Source organism: Canis aureus, chromosome 22 (genome assembly GCF_053574225.1).
Source record: "Canis aureus isolate CA01 chromosome 22, VMU_Caureus_v.1.0, whole genome shotgun sequence".
Lineage (NCBI taxonomy): Eukaryota > Metazoa > Chordata > Mammalia > Carnivora > Canidae > Canis > Canis aureus.
In genome coordinates, this window is record NC_135632.1 from 23,004,617 (window position 1) to 23,024,765 (window position 20,149).

A 20,149-nucleotide genomic window follows, 5' to 3' on the forward strand; every position below is an offset into this window, starting at 1 on the left:
CCATTTATATATTTATATATAATAAAATCAATTTTAATACCTGTAAGATTCCAACATTTTAATTATAAAGGTGAAAGATGTAATAACCATACTTCGTTTTAAAAGTGCAATTTCAACATATTTTCCCCACTTCAGTTTATACAAGAGTTTGAACATTACAAAAACTACTTGAATGTTATCAATACGGAGTAGTTTGCTCAAAAGTTTTGGTGACTTTATAGGGTTTTGGTTAATGTTCTGTAAGGCATGGCTACACACAGGGTGGTCCATGAACCAGGATCATCAGTACCACCTGGGAGCTTATGAAAAATTAAGACTCTAGGTCCTCTCCTCAGAACTACTGAATCAGAACCTGCAATTTGGCTAGATCTCCAGGTGATGCATACGCACCTAAGTCTGAGAAGCAATGGTCTGATTCTCAGGCACTATAATATAATGGTGACTTAGAAGAAATTTGGTAGGAAATGAGCATCCCCCTTTTGAGAGAAGTTCAAAAGGAAATAAGATAAAATATGACCAAAGCACATCTTTGAGGGTTTGCCAGCTATAAAAGGCACAAAGTAAATTCACAAATTACCATACACTGATTTCAGATTTAAGCTACTAAAATGTAAGATTTAATGCATTATAAGTAAGTAGTATATTAAGTTTAATGCCTTTAAAAAAACTGCTTTAGGAAATAATCTAACATTCTAGGAGCCTGAAAAGAAAAACTAGCAAAAGAATAATAGGCATTCTTTGTTCCTACAAATTTGGACTTGAAAAACATAAGTGCAAACATAGTATTCAAAGTGATTTATAGCAAAAATCCATTAATTACAGTTGGGGGTTAATGACTGCATATATTTCACAAAATTTGTTTAAATATATTTTTGAAAGCATATTTTGATCTTACTACTTATACCAACTCAAATATTTTGATCTTTTTACTTATTGTACTACCAACTCAAATGTTTTCATGTAAAATGCCTACTTAAAAAAATAAAAATAGGACAGACACCTTTTTGTATTTGAGGTTCTCAGATATATGTTCACATTGATACACACCTTTGCAATGAAAAAGGTAGCTTTCAGCCTACTCAAATATATGTGAATTGGTAGGAACCAAAAAATGGTGGTTGTAGTTCATTTTCATTAATACTTTGCAAAAAGAGAAATATGGGGGAAAATGCAATTGGAGGGTTAAAGCTTCCTTATTATTAAATGGTCATTACCTTTTTGTGTCGATCAGCATGTTTATAGGTATTCAAGGAGTATTTTTATGAGAAAAACCTAGAATACATATTTTTTACTACATAAAACATTTAAGTAGTACATAAATTAACTTCCCATTAACAGCAGGGAAGGGGTTAAAGCTAAACATATAGTTTTACTATAATTTAGAGCTTTTGTGCTAAAGCAATTCGGTGAGTGTGTTTCCTTCTTTCACATTAGAAACAAGTCTTTATAAATATGGTCAACCACTATGGGTTTATTTAGTAATGACTCAGTGATGATTAATTTCTCATAATCAGCTCCTGTAAGTTTTCATGGCATACAGACTTTCAAGAGAGCACTCCAGGTAGCAAAAGACACCTGTTACCAGATTTTTTGGGGGTAAATAATTCAACTATTTTTAATGGAAGACATTAGACAAAGAAATTAGATAACTTAGATAAAAGAGTTGGTACAGTATAAGACACCAGCAGTGTGCAATGCCATGTTAAGAACAAAGGCTATTATACTTTATCCAACTATACAATTTTTAAATTATAAGCAAAGCCAAGTCTGACTTTAGGCCCCGTATTGCAGTGTGCAATGCCATGTTAAGAACAAAGGCTATTATACTTTATCCAACTATACAATTTTTAGGCCCCGTATAGCAGTGTGGTTAAGAACAAAGGCTATTATACTTTATCCAACTATACAATTTTTAAATTATAAGCAAAGCCAAGTCTGACTTTAGGCCCCATATTGGGCCACCAATACGACACCAGCAGTGTGCAATGCCATGTTAAGAACAAAGGCTATTATACTTTATCCAACTATACAATTTTTAAATTATAAGCAAAGCCAAGTCTGACTTTAGGCCCCGTATTGGGCTCCACACTGGGAGTGGAGCTTTTATATAGCAAAGCCTTACCAAATCAATATACCAGAAGTTCCAAAGAAGTGGGGTTATTTTTAGACTACATTTCTTTTTTGAAATTCAAAACATTTCAGGTAACTAGAAAAAAAACTTTTACAGATGAATTCACTAATTTTTGTTTAATGACAAATGACCTACCAAGGCAACATAAGTTTCAAGGCTACCATCCCATTTTCCTCACCTTACTCCAAACAGAAGAATCACTATATGATTCTAGAATCTCAAAACAAATACATTGAGCATATTTGATATTTGGGACTTTCTGAAATCAGTTTTTAAAACTTTATTTTACAAGTGAAAATTGCATTTTTAAATTTTGTAATAACATTTCTTCTCTAGAGATACAATTTACTCATTCATATCTTCAAAACAAAAAAAAATCATCAATATAGAGGATCAGCATAGTAGTATCCTACTGATAAAGGCTACACATACGTATTCTTATTGGTCTCCAAACCATTGGGAATTTAAGGTTCTCTAAGCTTTCATTATTTGTATGCAATGTTAGAGAAAACCAGTTTATCAATTTGTGATTTAGTAGGTCATGATCAGGGTAAATTATACTATTCCAGTGAATAAATACATGTCCATCATTTCAGAGGTAATTTAGGTCCCTTTTATGCCAGTACAGGACAATTATCTAGTTATCCAGAAAATCAAATTTTATGAAGTATTCAGAAAGTAGCCCATATGATGGGCATAATCTAGATGATCTTAGCCTAAATTTATTCCTTGATCCTCAGTAAAGTGCAGTGACTCCAGATGTATGTTCTACAGATGCAGGATTTCTTTTCCTTGGTCAGTGCAGAAATACAGTAATTTGTACTTCCTGAAAATACCTTTGTTTATCCATGAAGAAAGCTTACTTTTATTTGCCTTTGTCTGGTTTTGAATTCACACGTTTACAGACTTTTCCAATGACTACATTTTCTCTTGTATTTCATCAGGTAACATTTGAAAGGATATTTATTTTGTAGCTTAACTATTTTAAATTCACTGTTGGCCAAGTTAATAATAGTGGATAGTCTTCTTATAGAGAGGGATTCTAAATCAATGAGTAGATACCTGCTAGCTCTAATCAACAGGTTGTACCTCCTGTACTTTCCCTATATTTGAGAACTGCATACTACTGTATTATCCATGGCCTCAGGCAACAGACCACAAAGGATTACTAGAAGGAAAAGAAATAGAGCATCATATTGGTCCTTTCTTCCCACCCCTCCCAAAAGGTCAAAGCATTTCAGTGGCTAAGTTTTCAAGTTTTCTTAACTGGAATGAAACAGGAGTTTTAGGAATTACTGATTGAGTTGAAAAGGGACAAATAACACAGTAATTTCAAAAAGTGTTAACAATTCTGTGAAGATTATGTATCAATGTTGCCCTAAGCATTGTTGTTTTGTTTTTGTTTTAAGATTTTATTTATTCCTGAAAGACAGAAAGAGAGAGAGAGAGAGAGAGAGGCAGAGACCAGGCAGAGGGAGAAGCAGGCTCCATGCAGGGAGCCCAATCAATGTAGGACTCGATCCCAGGACTCCAGGATCACGCCCTGGGCCGAAGGCGACACTAAACCGCTGAGCCACCCGGGCTGCCCGCGTTGTTGGTTTTTTTTAAAAAAAAATTTTCTTTCTTTCTTTCTTTTTTTTTTTTAATTGCAAGAGAGTAGGCTTAAACTCAGGAAATAATAGGTCAGTCCATTATCTACATATTCTTCATTTTGGCCATAAGGTCTTCCAAGCTTTCACCAGAATCTTCCACAGTTACCTCAGCTACAGAATCTTCTTGCTATCAACAAATAAAGGAAACATTGTGAAAAATAACAAGATTTACAATGCTTAGGAATACAAAATCACTAAGTTGTAACCATGATCTCTATTGCAGTGGTATTTTTAAAATTGTATTATGGCTAACATCTCAATATACAAAAATGTTACCTTCATTAATCAAAACCTACTTTATCCATTAATGAGTCAAGAACACCATTTTAGGTTTGTGTTTCAAACAGTTTAAAAGGCACTGTGCCTATTTCCACATTAACACTGAATACCTCTCACATCTTAACGCCTATAGTGTAAAAAACAGGAAATACTGCATTGGCATTATAAAATAGGAAAAAGATGAGAGAAGATAAGCAGACATTTTCTCTTATATGACATTTACTTATGGTAAATCAGATTTTGGATGTACCTTTTTGGGAATTGTGTATGCCACTGTAATTCCTTCAGGTAAGTCAGGAACTGGACCTGAAGAATTTTTTAGTTCCTCTTCTGAAACCTCAGATACCAACTCAATACCTAGAAAATTAAATTTTATAATAGTTTTCAAGGAACTTAATAAGCAATAATTACTCAAAATCTGTATAACTTAATTCTATTTCCTCCCATAAGACATTTGATGATGCCATTTCAGTTTATGAAAGAATTCCTACCCCACTCATTGTCTTCATGTATTATCTCTTCCTCTTCTTGAATAGCCTCCTGTTTGGGCAATGCTGCTACCTTTTTCTGTAGAAATCAAACAGTATCAATTTATTCTTACTCATTCTCAGGCATCAACAGCATTGAGCAAGAATTCAGACAGGCTTTTTATTTTACTCAAAGCAAGAAAGACTTCAACAGATTTTTTTCACTTTTGGAGCATGGTGAATTTTTTGCTGACATTTCCACCTTAGGGATACAATCAAGAAAACTTTCAAAATCCAGGAATCCATCTATCTTGTATTCCAAATCTAAAAAACTGTTTTAAATTATTGTCCGAATAATATGACCTCTCACACATTGTGATGGATTGGTGTATACCTTGTATTCTTCTTGGTGCTTCCTGCAATTTCGGTCATCGCACTGAGGATTTGGCTTCATGGACATAGTAGGGAAAAAATCTTGCATTGCATTATATCCAAGGTAAAAACTAACAGTACCAAAATTTAACAGAAACCTAGAAAAACAAATCAAAGTACACTTAAAGAACTAAATCATGAAAGTATTAGAATTTTTTTTAAAAAAATGGTTTTTAAGTACATAATGATCTTTGTAACAAAATAGTACTTTAAGATGTCAGATTAAAATATGAAGAATCCCTGAGACATGGTACTAAATCTAACTACTGTTTAGAAGTTTTTATACACAACTTACTATAAAGTTTACAATCTTAAATGTACAGTTCAATGAAATTTTCCAAAAGTCTTCACCCATGTAATCACTACCAGATCAAAATACAGAACATGTCGGGTATGCCACAAAGCTCCCTTGTGCTCCCTTGTGCTCCCTGCCAGTCAAATCTGATTTTAGAAGATTATATGGAGAGGAAAAATCCCATATAAAATATAAACAAAAGGAAAAATATTTGCAACAAATGTTAATATACAAGACAAAGAAACTGACCAAATGATAAGCAGACAATTCACAGAAAAATATAAGTGCTCACCCCTTTCCATAAACTGAAAATTAAAATGAGATACCCATTTTTCACCCATTAAATTAACAAAGATTAAAAAGTCTGATGATACCCAATGTTATCAATTGGTGTGGCTGAATCAGGTACTCCAACATTGTGACAGAAATGTATAATACTTTTGAAGGAGAAATTTAATACTCTCAAAATAAATATTGCATAAACTCAAATTCCACTTCTAAAAGTTTGTATCTAGAAAAATCTATACAAAAATATATGCAAGATATTTGCAGCATTGTTAATAAAGCAAAATAAAAAAATCTAAGTAGCTTTAATGTCCATCGATAGGGGCTTGGCTACATATTATACATCCTGAAGAGAATAGTGTATAACCGTGATTTTTCCCCACCTTTTTTGTAGCATACTATAAAAGGTTTTTAGATAGGGCCTACTGAATTTTGTGTAGTTTGTAAAGTGAAGTTGTCTTATATGAAATAGCCCTAGACAGTTGCCTTGAGAGTTCTCATACATGCTTTTCACAATTTTTTTGCTGGTAGCTGACACTTCTGGTATTAGGGTGCTTCTGTATATCATGCTGCAATTTGTTCTTATTATATTGGACGGTTAAGAAACATAAAGCTTACTAAAGTTGTAAAGTGAGAGAAAAAAATGGCCTGATATAAAAAAAAAAAACCTTAAAAAGGTTCTGCTTTTAATAAAATATGAGTTGGTTCAAAAATTCTTTGACATTAATTTTAGCTGCAAAGAAATCTTTGCCCTTCTTTTTTGCTGTAGTTTAGATGATGTGGTTGCTGGATATGTTTTTGGATAGCAGAGATATTATCCTCATTAATGTATAATCACATTGGTATTATTTTTAGTAAGAATTAAATAAAGAGGTATGTTTATGCCCTTTGGTCAAAACTGCAGAGATTTAAGTCATTTGGTCACTACTTCATAAATACACTAGTACCACTGTACCATTTAACAAGAGCTATTCTAAATGCAGAGTAACATATGTGTATTAATATGTTTAAATTAGATATACTAAGATATGTATGTAAATTAAAAGTACATTATATTATGCATATATAAAAATGTATGTATATTTAAAACTAGATTTTAGAAAACTACTTAAATAGTAATACCAATATTTGAGATGCTTTATGAAATATATTTCCATCAAAAACAATCAAGACTATTCAGAAAAATTAGCCCTCACTCACTTTAACACATTTTGAACTAAGATCCCAGCAACCACTCCCATAGTGGTAGGAAGACTGGCTGCACAAACACCTTCTCGTTTCAGAGTCTTTTCATCAATATTTGCAGCAACTACAAGTGGTGGAGCACACTACGTGAAAAAGAATGAAAGAAAATATATTTCAAAACAAAAGGAAAAAGTGTAACATAGTATTCTATCACATTCAAAGTTTGTTTTTTCTCTGAATACATTTTCAACATCCCTAGGAACTCTAGTACTTAACAGTGGGAAAAAAAAAAAAAAGCCAAAATAAATCATGCATACCGCAAAACAAGCAGATTCTCCAGGAATTATGAGCTGTATATGCCCTGACACAGCATTTTCACTGACCCCAGACTCCATCCACGTTTGCCCAAGTTCATTACAAGCCTTAGTAGAAATAGGTGAAAACATAACATCAAAAGAAGTAATTTACCATAAGTTCTTTTCTTGAAAAATTGGGGTTTAACTAAATGGATTACCAAGATGTTTTTAAATTTTTCAAGAGAAAGTTATAAATAGTGGAATTCCCTGGCAAATGCCACTCTCTAAAAAGTAAAGTGACAGCATTTAAGCAAGCAGTCAATAAATACCTAATTAAATTGAACCATTAGGTTTATAGGATATATTAAAGTAAAAATTCATTTTTCTAAAATAATTTCATCAATTAACTGCAAAATCTCTTTTGAAAAGTTGAAAACACAGTAATTCAAAAGAATTTTATTTCTGAGAAACTAGGTTTGTAGGCAATTTATATTTATACCTAAAGTAATGAAAGTCAAAACCAATGCTGACAAAGAATAAGACATCTTAAGATTAAATCTTTATCTTAAATATTGTACTTCAGAAGTATCTACTATGTTATAATTTCCTGTATTGGAGGAAATAGGATACTAAAAACATAAGCCACATCAGTAAGGCTAGACAAATCCCACAGCCATTAGAATCTCAAAGGCAGGCTAAGAGATCATTAAAAATTAACAGAACACATAAGGGTTTAAATGCAGAACTATACAAGAAAATAGATGAATCCATGAGTGTTAACATCTTAGACAAAAGGAATACTTACTGTATTTATTGTCATCCGAGCTTCAAAATTGTCCACGCAGCTAAGAACTAGGTCAACAGGTTTTCCTTCTTCTAATCCACCATTACTAGGTAAAGCAAATAAATTTTATTGGGGAGCGGGGGAATCAGGACACAAAATACCCTCTAATTAGACTGCATTTGTTCAGGCACACATTTATTCTTTCAGTAAATGAGTACAATCATGACATGGTATTTAATATTAAAGATCTAGTAAAGAGTATTAAGTAATATGAATATAACATGAATGATACTACAGTTCTACTCCTGGAAGGCAAAAAATTACCATTTCCCTATCAGCTTCCAGACTTTTATTCATGTTTCACTCCACACGTAATAAAAATTGAATACAATTCAATATCTCAGTGTTTGTTACAACATTCTGCAGGAAATCACTTTCACATAGAAATATAATCTAGAACACAGAACTTAAAATTGAGGATCCCTTTTTAATCATAACAAGTTTTTTGTTTTTTTTTATTGTTGTTACTATTGTGTTTTTGGACAATACTTAACTTTTTACTGGGCTCCTAATACATAAAGACCGCACAGAAAACTATTTTAAAAACAAATATATATTGAATGTATGAACTCATTGAGTTAAATAAACATCAAGAGATTTTCTATTACTTGTTTAAGCTAGACACTGTACAAAATATTCATAAATAAAATTTACCTTATTCTATCCATGAAATGTTGAAAGTTTTCGACTGTGGTTATATTGTAGTTGTGTACTTCAAAAAGAACATCAGGATTAATGTTCCTGAGAGGAAAAAAGGGAATGATTATTAAACTACTGGTAGGAATACTAAATGAAAGCAGGAAAAAGAACTGAAAAAGATCATTTATGAGGTTAGAAAAATGGAATTCAAACTATTCAAAGAAAATCCAAAGTCCTCTTCTATTTATTTTGCCCCACTTCAAGGACTACCACATTCACAACATTTTGACTGCATATTACAAAACTATTCCCACCATGTATGTGCTTAGAATTAAGCTCTTATCACCTCTGTTGAGTTACCACTGAGCCTGACAAAAAGAGCTTCCCTATTCCTTATTTAATTCAGTGCAAGCATGTTTGGGGCCACAAAGAAACTTATTAAAGGTTGGCAAGGCAGGCCACTAGTGTCAAATCTATTTTTATAAAGTCTGCAAGCTATGAATGGTTTTTCCTTAGAAGAACGATGTTTCGTAATAGGCTAAAATTACATGGAATTTAAACTTCAGAGTCCATAAGCAAAGTTTTATTGGAGCAGCCATGCTCACTCATTTTTCTATTGCCTACAGCAGCTATTGCACTACAACTACATAGCTAGACAGTTTCACAGTTGGCCCTCCAAGCCTTAAATATTTACTACTTCGCCCTATACAGAAAGTTTGCCAACCCAGTTCCAAGAGGTAAGACAATCTGTATAGTAAAACCTGCATTTTATAGAGAAAAGTTTGTGCATTAACTTAAATAAAAATACACGAACTAAGATTTCACTATAGTCTTTAATTGCTAATTCCCTTTACCTCAAAGTATATTCTGCTGCTTGAACTTTACTTAATCCTGCTTGATGAGGTTGGAAGAAAAGTCTATTCATATTGGCCAGTTCCACCTTGTCATAGTCAAAGAGTAGCAACTAAAATGAAAACAGTGGTATTTTGATGAAAAACATACCGAAATATAAGCTAAAAATAACAAAGAATCAATTAGTGGACTTTACATTTGATGGGTTTTAATAGTTTGACAGTAATATTAGCTAGCTCTAAAAATATTAATTCATTTAATGCTCATATAGGTATAAATGAGACAACTATGACACATGCCCCAAAGCCACTCAGCTAATACATATGAAAATGAGGTTCAAATTCAGGCATTCTCAACCCAGCATCTGCACCCAAACCCTAATACTTACTGCCTCTCTAAAGGATTCACTGAAAAACTGTTTATTCCATTTCATTCCAATTGTTTACTGAAGACCAAGAACACATTAGAGAAGTGAAATTTTAAGATAAAAACAACAAGGCACCTGGGTAGCTCAGTTAAGCATCTGAGCTCAGCTCAGCTCATGATCCCGGTGGAGTTCCATGTCTGGCTCCCTACTCGGCAAGGAATCTGTTTCTCCCTCTGCCCCTTCCCTGCCCATGCTCACTCACTCTCTCTCAAAAAATAAGATTAATAAATAAATAAGATAAAAACAAATGCCATAACTTAAAACCATAGTATAACATGACTCCCTTTGTGACTAGGACACCATTTTTAACCCACGCCTAAAATATCACCCCAAACAGAATTACTACCCAGTAAGTTAATTGTTGTTTCCTTCCATGTATTTAGACATGACAGCATTTCTCACACTCACACACACACCTTTTTAAAGATTCCATTTTTTATCAGTAAGAACAGGTTGCACCCAAATATTTCCAAGGTCCCTTCCTTCATCTAAAATTCTGTGACTAACACAATTCTCAGCATCCTAAGTTTAACAATAAAAACAAAAGTATGGCAAAATGCCAGGGTAAAGTGAGCACAGAAGCAAAGGTTACAGCAGTGGTTGAGGGGGCTGTGGCTTATGGTGCATTATCCTGTACACAGCTAAAATTAAAAAAAAAAGGGGGGGGGTATGGGGGGGGAATCTTAATAACGAAATTAACCCAACCTACAGAACCCCTGGGTAACTCTTAATATCTTGCTAGAAAAAATGCATCTCCTCTGTCTGCCCTCTACAATTTTCTGACTCGACTTAAAAGTCTCCAAGATATAGTTTATTTCAGCTCATTAGACACTACTTATTAAGTCAGGCCAAGTATTAAATTTGAGTCATCAGCTTCATAGCTGGTTTATAAGTGACTTATAAGTGACAGGAAATCACTTGAGTCATCAGCTTCATAGCTGGTTTGTAAGTGACTTATAAGTGACAGGATATCTCAAATTTGGGGATAGGAAATATCAGTTGTAGCTCTGTCACAAATTAGCTCTGATCATGGATAAGTCACTCACTTTTTAGGCCTGTATCTTCCTCTGTAAAATAAAGGAGCTGATCTAGATCTGGTGATCCAGGACACCTCAAAGGGGTTAAAAGGTGGGCTTGAAGTCTCCCATCTTGCTTCGTGATCAATTGGCAAGAAAAAGATTTCAAGATTACATTTCTAGATGGTATCTTTTCAATTAATGTATCTGTAAAAGTTTCTTTGTAAATATTATGTGTTCTGGTGTGTCTAAGATTCCAAACAAAATGATCCCTGCATTTCCTCAAGATGTTTAGTGACAGTCTGGTAAGCAAAGCAGTCTGGGCAAGAAATAGGAAATGCAGAAATAGGCTTTGTCTGGTTGCATATAATCTTTGCTCTTTTTAAGCTCTGTGAGCTCTGAAATATATTTTTAGGTTACTTCAGTGTGTTTGACAAGACAGCTTGATATTTCTATCAAACAAAAATGACTTTCATATTGCAACAACCTTTGTAAGAACCAAATAAAATTCTCTCAAAAAGGCAAAAAAAAAAAAAAAAATTCCCTGTTTAAGCATGAATTAACTCGTTTATCTGTTTTATATATTGAAAAGAATTCTGAAACTTAACCTATGAGATCCTTAACTTAAAACTTGAACGCAGGGATCCCTGGGTGGCGCAGCGGTTTGGCGCCTGCCTTTGGCCCAGGGCGCGATCCTGGAGACCAGGGATCGAATCCCATGTCGGGCTCCCGGTGCATGGAGCCTGCTTGTGTCTCTGCCTCTCTCTCTCTCTGTGTGACTACCATAAATAAATAAAAATAATAATAAAAAATAATAAAACTTGAATGCACATTGGAATCCCTTGGAGAGTTTTTTTAAAAAATACTGATGTCTGGGTCCCATCCCCAGAGGTTGATTCTATTCTATTATAGATAGCAAAATTTTTTTGAACTTCTCAGGTGATTCTAATCTTAGAAATATTTGATAACCATTGTTCTAGATCCTTGCTACTCAAAATGTGGTCTGGACTAGCAGTATCCGTATCACTGGAAGCTTATCAGAAATATAGAGGCTGGGCAGCCCTGGTGGCTCAGCAGTTTAGTGCCGCCTTCAGCCCAGGGCCTGATCCTGGAGACCCGGGATCGAGTTCCACATCAGGCTCCCTGCATGGAGCCTGCTTCTCCCTCAGCCTCTCTCTCTCTCTCATAAATAAATAAATAAAATCTTTAAAAAAAAAAAAAAGTAAAGAAATATAAAGGCTAACCTTTTTCCTGGGTGGGGGGGCTAACTTTAATATATATACAAATCATATGGAGATTTGTTAAAATACAGATCCTTAATTCAGCGTGTCTGGCATGGGGCTTGGAAGTATTTATTACTAACAAGCTCCCAGGTGATGCTGATGCTACTACTTAGGGCATCAGACTGAGTAGCAGGGATCCAGCAGTTCTTAAAAATCCCCCTAGGGCAGCCCCGATGGCCCAAGGGTTTGGTGCCGCCTTCAGCCCGGGGTAGGATTCTGGAGTCCCGGGATTGAGTCCCACATTGGGCTCCCTGCATGGAGCCTGCTTATCCCTCTGCCTATGTCTCTGCCTGTCTCTCTGGGTCTCTCATGAATAAATAAAATCTTAAAAAAAAAAAATCCCCCTAGAACATCAGAATCACCTGGGGACTTAATACAAATTCAAATTCTTAGGTGCACTAAAAACCTAAGGAATCAAAACCACTGGGGTAGGGTCTATGTTTTAAGAAGCCTATGAAATGATTCTGAAGCACATCAAACCTAAGACCCATAATCTCCATGATCTCTATTATCCTAGGTCAATCAGCTGTGATTCTTTGATCAACTATAACCAATCGTTGGCTGGCTTTTGTAAACTTCAAAGACTTTAAAAGGTTAATAAACACTTATAGAATTTTTATGTTGCCTTTTCTATATTGATAAATAAATGCCAACTTGGAAACCATTTTCTTTTAAAAATTTGGGGCATGGGGATGCCTGGATGGCTCAGTCAGTTGAGTGTCCAACTCTTGATTTCAACTCAGGTCATGATCTCAGAATCCTGAGATTGAGCCCCACAATCTGGCTCCTGTGCTCAGTGCAGACTCTTTGTCCCTCTCTCCCTCCCCATGCTCACTCACTTACACTCTCTCTCAAAAAGTAAATTAAATCTTTTAAAAAAAGGGGGGGAGGCATGGGACAAGACCAACATATTAAAAAGCACTGATAAACTTTGTGGGAAAAATGCTTGCTTTGTCAAAATGCTAAAGAGGGGTAATCAATTGTGGAAAGCTTTGGTATTCAACCACTAAGAATCTAACATCATAGGCTTTACCTTTATAAATCTGAGACTAAGTATACTGATTTCCAGGAAAGATTATCTCTCCTTCCTACCCACAACCTAAATCGATTTTAGAAAAAAGTGAAAGAAAAAAAAAAAAAGCTACATATAGGTTAAAAGAAATCTAGAGCATTCTCCAGTTCAATTTTAAGAGTAAGAAAGGTATTTTCTAACTAGAAGTTTGTATCTCTTCACCTATCTCACCCACTTCCCCTCTGGCAACCACCAGTTTCTTTTAAAAGTTTTTGTTTGTTCATTTTTGTTTTTTAGATTCCACATATAAGTGAAATCATATATTTGTCTTTCTCTTATTTCACTTAGGATAATATCCTCAGGACCATCCATGCTGTCATGAATGCCAAGATTTCATCCTTTTATAAGGCTGAGTAATATTCCATTATACAAACACACACACCTATCTTCTTTATCCATTCATTTATCTATGGACACTTGGGTTGCTTCCATATCTTGGCTATTGTAAATAAATGCTGCAGTAAACACAGGAGTATATAGATCTTTTCAAATGGTTTTCCTTTTCTTTGAGTAAAAATAAGTCATGAAAATTAAAAGTACAGCATAGAGAATATACTCAATAATACTGTACTAAAGTTATATGGTGACAGGTGATGACCGTACTTATGAGCACTGAGTAATGTATAGAACTGTTGAATTACTCAATGTGTTGCAAAACCGAAACTGATACTGTAGGTCAACAAATTTTTAAAAATAAGTTAATAAAGGGCCACTATTCTTTGAAAAAAAAAAAAAAGGTACATGCTTTCTAGTCCATCTTGTGTAAAGCATGTTTAAAAAATATGTTAGGTGCCTGGGTTTCACATACTATCAATTTAAAAGACTTCTCTCATAGTTTCTATATTTAAAACAGCCCAAATTGTAATATATCTTATTCCAAACAAAAACTTATTGAACAAAATTGGGATATTCCTTGTTTTATCTGATTATCAGCTTCCATTTGGGTGGGGTTGTGTCTTAACTACTGTGGGTAGAAAGAACAATATGAATAAAGACAGCACAAATCAACAAACCATTAGTAACGAGAAAAATTCCTAATTTGTACCTGATTTACTCCAGAAGTGAGAAGTTTCCCTATGACAGGCAAAGAGAAATGTTTTTACCTTACCAATGCCACATCTTGTCAGCATTTCAGCAGTCACACTACCAACTCCACCAACACCTACTATTGCTACAGCAAAGGTTCGGATTTTCTGTGAAACGCAAAATTATAGATTTGTCGGTTAGCTTTTCATCAAAAATGTCATCAGAAATAATTTTCATTTACTGAAATCATCTTCAAAAACTTGGAAAGGTTTACCATACCTCATAGTCGCTTACGATTCCCATTCGTTTCAATGCCATTAGCCGGCTTAAAACAATGAAAAAATGTTTTAAAGCTTACAATCTTTTAATTGTGATACAGGTAAACACATCATCACAGAAAAACACAATCATTGCTAATGCTTTAGAAGAAATCTTTCAGGGGTGCTTGGGTGGCTCAGTCAGTTAACATCTGCCTTCAGCTCAGGTCATGGTCCCAGGTCCTGGGATAGAGCCTCATACTTTGCTCCCTGCTCAAAGGGGAGCCTGCTTCTCCCCCTCCCCCTCTTGTTCCCCCTGCTTGTGCTCTCTGGTGTATGCTCCCTATCAAATAAATAAAATATTTAAAAGAAAAAAAATCTTTCAGGGGCTTTTACCAGGTGACACTAAATCACCTGGGCAGCTTTAAAAACACTATCCTTCCAGGTGTATGTAGCCTGTGCAACAAGATTTTTTTTATAAGCTCCTCAGATAGTCTAATGGACAACCAAGATTGAAACAACTGACTTAAACGTTAAGGGTCCAGATGAGATACGTTGAAGTGAAATTTCAACATTTTTCCATGCTTTCTTAGCGTATGTAAATATTTAATGTTTAACATCAGTTGTCTCTGCTCATAATGGACGATGTCTACTTTTAGTAAGTACCAACTGCATGCCAAAGACTGTTAAGTACTTTAGTCTGTTATGTATTTAATATATATTTAAGCCTATACACATAAAATTCCCATTCATTTACACTTTGTTTTTTTAGATTTTTATTTACTTATTCATGAGACACACAGAGAGGCAGAGACACAGGCAGAGGGAGAAGCAGGCTCCATGCAGGGAGCCCGACGTGGGACTAGATCCCAGGACCCCCGGGATCACGACCAGAGCCTAAAGCAGATGCTCAACCGCTGAGCCACCCAGGTGCCCCTCACTTACACTTTAGAGAGTCAAATAGTTCTACCAAGCTTGCTAGGAAATTCTGCAGGCTTCTGGCCCCTTCCTCCCTTTAACCCTCCTTCCTAATTTCCAACTGTTACTAACACATCTCTAACTTGCTAACATTGTTACTTCTGCATTTTCAGTTTTAGGTATCACCTGAAGATTTCACTGGTACCATTGGTCCCTACTCTACACAAACATTTCCCGTGGTCGCTGAGCTACCAAGAGGTGGGATCTGATTCCAATCGGTCCGGCTCTGGTAATCCTTCCTCTTAACCACTGCACCACATTCAACCAGCTGAAAGGACGAGAGCGGACGAGGCTGGCGAAACCCAACAGCTTTTAAAGCTAAAGCTAATCCTGGTCTCCCGCCACGTCCCCGGTTTTGCAATACCGAGAAGCCTTTATGAAACTCGAAGCTCAGCGCTTGGTGGGCTTCACCCCTGATGTCATCTCCTGAGACTTATTACTATCGGTTTTATGCAGAACGAGGGAGACTGCGGCAGAGGCATCAGGTAACGGGACGCCTGATCCCCAGCAGGCCCGGGAGCAGCGCCATATGGCTGATTCACTCGGGTTTGGTTTTGTGTATGTGTGTGCGCCTGTTTTAAGAGAAAGACGGCCTTTTCACCTCTTCGAAGACTCGGCCCGGCGCGTCAGGGCGCAGGACCCCGGCACAAGAGGAGGGAGGTGGGAGGCCGCGGGAGGTGGGCCCGAAGGGACGCCTCACTGCGGACCACTCGGACACCCTGACTGCACCGCCTCCGCCCCGCCCCGCCCCGCCGGTCACCTGTAGGGGTTGGAGTCCACCACCTCCGAACTCATCTTCTCGATGCGGACCCGGCCGCCGCCTCCGTCGCCTCCCCCCACGGCCCGCCGACTTCTCTCCTGAGCCAGGGCCCGCTCCAGCTCCTCCACCCGCTGCTGCAGCCGCTGCACGGGCTCGGCCATGGCTGGGACCCCGGCCGCCAGCTCCCCCAGCCGCCGCCGCCGCCGCCGCCGCCCCACGCTGCTAGGCATGCGGGCCCCGCGAGGGGAAGGGGAGGCAGCCGCCGCCGCCGCTTTCCTAGCCCAGAGCCCTGCGGAAGTGCTCCCGGCGCCTCACACTCGACACGTCTCCGCCGCTCCCGCCGGGTTCCCACGGTACCGCTTCCGGTACGCCGCAGTCATCGCTCCCCCTCAGGGGGGAAACAACACCCCCCCCACACACACACACACACAAAACCCGCCCCTCTTAGCTTCCTTCTTTGCCGGGTCCTAAGAGACAAGGCCGCGGCAGAGCTGTGGGTCATTAGTGTCCAAAGCCCGCGGCCGGCGATATTGCCTTTCCAGCCCGGCGGCTAGGAGAAACACCAGGATCTTTTATTCCTGGGTTCAAGGTCTCGACGGACCCTTTTCTGCACCGGACCCTGTAAGGTCTGAGGCTGCCGGTGCGTTTCATGTGGGGGTTGAAGAGGCCTTTTCGTTCCTAATTGCCCGTAGCGAGTAACAGAGCTTTGCCTTCTTGAAGGTTGCGGCCTCCGACCGTGAGACTGAAATAAGAGTCTTTGCGAACACGCGGAGGTCGTCGGGCTGATGGCGACTAGAACCTAACCGGCCGCACGCAGGCGCAGTGTGATTGGCTGGAGCCGAGCGGCGGCCGCCCCGACGCGTGCCGGCCTCGCCCCCTGGCTGTCGGGCCCGGCTCCCGGCCGCCGGAGCTCGGTGGATTCTGCGTCTGCGCCGCCCGCAGCAGCCGCAGCCATGGCGGCAGAGGCCTCCCCAGAGCCCGACACCGCCGAAGTGTTGCCGCAGCACAAGTTCGACAGCGGGGCCTTAGAGGCCTACCTAAGCCATCACTTGCCCGGCTTTGCGGCCGAGCCCGAGGCCACGCTGACCATTGCCCAGTACAGGTATCGACGCCGGCTTCTCCTCCAGCAGAAACAGATCTGTGCATTGTGCTTTTCTCTCTCTGGCCCTGGGGTGGAGTCGTCATTTCCCCCATCCCAGCTGCTTTTCCTGCGGTGACTCACTGTGCAGGTGGGGGCTGCCGTCCGCGGGGTCCCCTTGCGTTTCCTTCAGGGCATCTCCAATTCGAGGACTGTAACGGAAGCACCACAGCATTCACGATTCCAGCTCTGAGAAGGAATCTTTGTAAAAGTTTGCAATTATATGCCTGGGGGGCTCACTGAGACCGTTATGGTTGGAAGCTCTGTGGAATATAAAGAGGTCTTGCAACTTTTTTTCTATAACCATTAGATTTTTTTTTTTTTTTCTGAGAAGCAGGTGTAATTCCGTTAAAATTGGCCATATTCTTGGAGATTGAGATAGTGGCACCAGCTGGGGGAATGAATTCTAATCCTAGACCTTCTGTTTAGTAAATCACTCCACCGCTTTGGGCTTTAGTTCTTTTGAAGTGATGGAATGGAACTGGCTGGCGATCCTGAAAGTGCTATTCCCCACCATGAATCTGACTCTGATCGGTTTTATAATAGAAAACAAATTTTTTGAAATAAAAAAAAAATAGTATTTTGATAAACACACAAAGCTATAGAAACTATCTTAGCTTTCAGGAAATTCTGTCACTTAAGGACTAGGAATTTAAACGTTACATAAACTCCTGAGAACCAGTTTCCTGATCTGTAATAAGTATCCGTTCCTTTTGATAATTAAGTGCTGTAATAATCGGTGAAATATTTTAAACTTTGTTTACAATACAAGTTTCTAGGCTAGAAACCTAAACTGGTTTTAATTCTGTACTACAAGACTCTCTGACCCATCTCGATTACCCCTATTTTTATTTTCACACTAATCAATAGTCAAGGAACACAAATGCCAGAGGCCTGTAATACTGTCAGGATGTTTCTTTCTCCAGCTACATTCAGCTCTGTGAGTGCAGGCAAAGAGGTGGATTTAACCCAGGATAGGGGAAGCCAAGCAAATATCATGGAGAGAGGGCAAGTGTATTAAAGATGGACTCAAGGGACTGACAATATAATTGACCATCAAAATTAAGTGAGTTCAGAAAGGATGTGGTGGGGGAAGGGGAAGCTGAAGGACGGTAAACAGTAGTATGATCAATGGACTGTTGATCCCAGGATTGAAGGATCTTTGGAATGAACGTACCAGCGGGAGTGACTCGAAAGATAGATTATGGTCAGATAGAAATGCTTACCGTGGAGGATTATGCAGTGTTTGAGTTCTTAATGTGTAAGATGTGTCCCCTAGAGTGGGTAAAGTAGTATAAATGAAAATATCGCTGAAGTAGAAGAATTCAAGGAACTGACAGGCCTGAGTGTTAGAAATGAACATCTGAGTGAAGTTTGAAATCATGATAGGAGTAGTGTAAATAAAAGCAATAGTGAGTCAATAGGCAATGAGGAGTAGTGTAAATAAGAGCAATAGTGAGTCAATAGACAATGAGGGAGAGTGATTGCAACAGAGTAGATTGCAGCAAGAAAGGGTGGAATGTGTTAATCTCATAATATGAAATTCAAAACTGGGTGAAGTTTAGGCAGGAAGGAGGGCAACGAGTTTGCAAGTGGCACTGAGTATCAGGAGAAACATCGACTCCATCTCCAGGCCCACAAGATGAGTGATAATAGGGAGAAAATCGACCACTTTAGAGGTCTACAAAGGAAACAAGGTCCTTGTGGAACATTCAGATTTTAGTGAAAGCAAGGAGATGATAGGTCCATTCAGAGAAGAGAGTGAGGCTGCATGTGATTACGCTGAAAGACAATTCCAGGGGGTACAAAGGAAAGATAATCTGCAGCTCTTTCTGCTAATGTTAAATTCTTCCTTTTTAGTAATCTGATTCTTCATCAGCCATTTGATGTACTTGCCAAGAATCTTCCGTTTGACTTCATCCTTGATTCTGCTTTGATGTGTCTCATCATCTGCGTGGCCTTACTGGTGAATACATAGCATCGGAGCATATTCTTAGGGGATCTTTTGCCCTTCTGCTTCTCATCTCCAGCTTTGTACTTTTAAATTTTAAGCCTCTTGGACCACATACTCAATGTTTTCCATGCTCAAACACCATGACATTGGCCTTTTAATCTTCTCTTTTCTTGATCTCTTATCTAGGGCAAATATATTTAAGATGCTGTTATCAATATCAAAAGTTACTTTAATTTGTACAAATCTGAAGGGTGTAGGAGGCATATTTGTGAGTTCAAACTTGCCAAACTGGTTGTTATTTTTAATCATTGCTCACTCAGTTTCACAGAGTAGATAGTGAAGGTCTAAGTCCACTTTGAATGAACTTGTGGTATTGCGCTTAACCAGAATAGTCATGACTATTGGGATATGATTATTGATTGTTATTTTTCATCAATGCTCACTCAGATTCATAGAGTAGATAGTGAAGGTCTAAGTCCACTTGGAATGAACTGTGGTATTGCGCTTAATCAGGATAGTCATGACTATGAAATCACCAGTGATTTCAATACCAAAGTAGTAGTTTCAGTATTACTAGGAAAAGGGATGATATCAAAGAGCAATGAATCCTGAGTATTTTCAGGTTTATCTCCAGATACCCTTAAGATGGGTACCTACATACCTACAAGATGACTGCCTACATAGCTGCAAACATAAGTAACACCCTTATCAGGATTGATGCTTTTTTCAAATTTCTTGCCTTTGGGAAAAAAAAAAAAAAATTCCTGTGGGAATTTCTAAGTTTCTGAAGCTTGGAGATGCAGCTAAAACCACCCACTAGATGACCTCACAGGCCTGAGACTTCTCTAGCAAGAAGTGAAGGAAGGGTTAAAAAACCTTTT

General features: G+C 37.9%; 2 protein-coding genes across 5 annotated transcripts in view; one reads left to right on the forward strand and one right to left on the reverse strand.

Moving 5' to 3' along the window:
- Positions 1 to 1,979: 1,979 nt before the first annotated feature.
- Positions 1,980 to 16,961, reverse strand: UBA5 (ubiquitin like modifier activating enzyme 5). 4 transcript variants are annotated; one of them, XM_077865170.1, is made up of 12 exons: positions 16,177 to 16,956; positions 14,461 to 14,506; positions 14,259 to 14,348; positions 9,360 to 9,469; positions 8,521 to 8,607; positions 7,828 to 7,912; positions 7,044 to 7,148; positions 6,742 to 6,869; positions 4,924 to 5,059; positions 4,554 to 4,629; positions 4,313 to 4,419; positions 1,980 to 3,910 (listed from the first exon to the last, which is right to left on the reverse strand). In XM_077865170.1, exons 1-12 carry the CDS (start codon positions 16,404 to 16,406, stop codon positions 3,827 to 3,829), a joined length of 1,284 nt encoding a protein of 427 aa, XP_077721296.1. In that variant the 5' UTR covers positions 16,407 to 16,956; the 3' UTR covers positions 1,980 to 3,826. The 4 variants fall into 4 exon arrangements, with proteins under 4 accessions (XP_077721296.1, XP_077721297.1, XP_077721298.1 ...); XM_077865171.1 differs by lacking the exon at positions 7,044 to 7,148 and having other exon boundaries at positions 16,177 to 16,961; XM_077865172.1 differs by lacking the exon at positions 14,461 to 14,506 and having other exon boundaries at positions 16,177 to 16,312.
- ACAD11 (acyl-CoA dehydrogenase family member 11) overlaps positions 16,786 to 20,149 on the forward strand; it is a 109,526-nt gene continuing 106,162 nt past the window's right edge. The window contains exon 1 of the mRNA XM_077865169.1: positions 16,786 to 17,278. Coding sequence (XP_077721295.1) covers positions 17,130 to 17,278 — 149 coding nt within the window. The 5' untranslated portion in view covers positions 16,786 to 17,129. The remainder of the gene's footprint in view (positions 17,279 to 20,149) is intronic.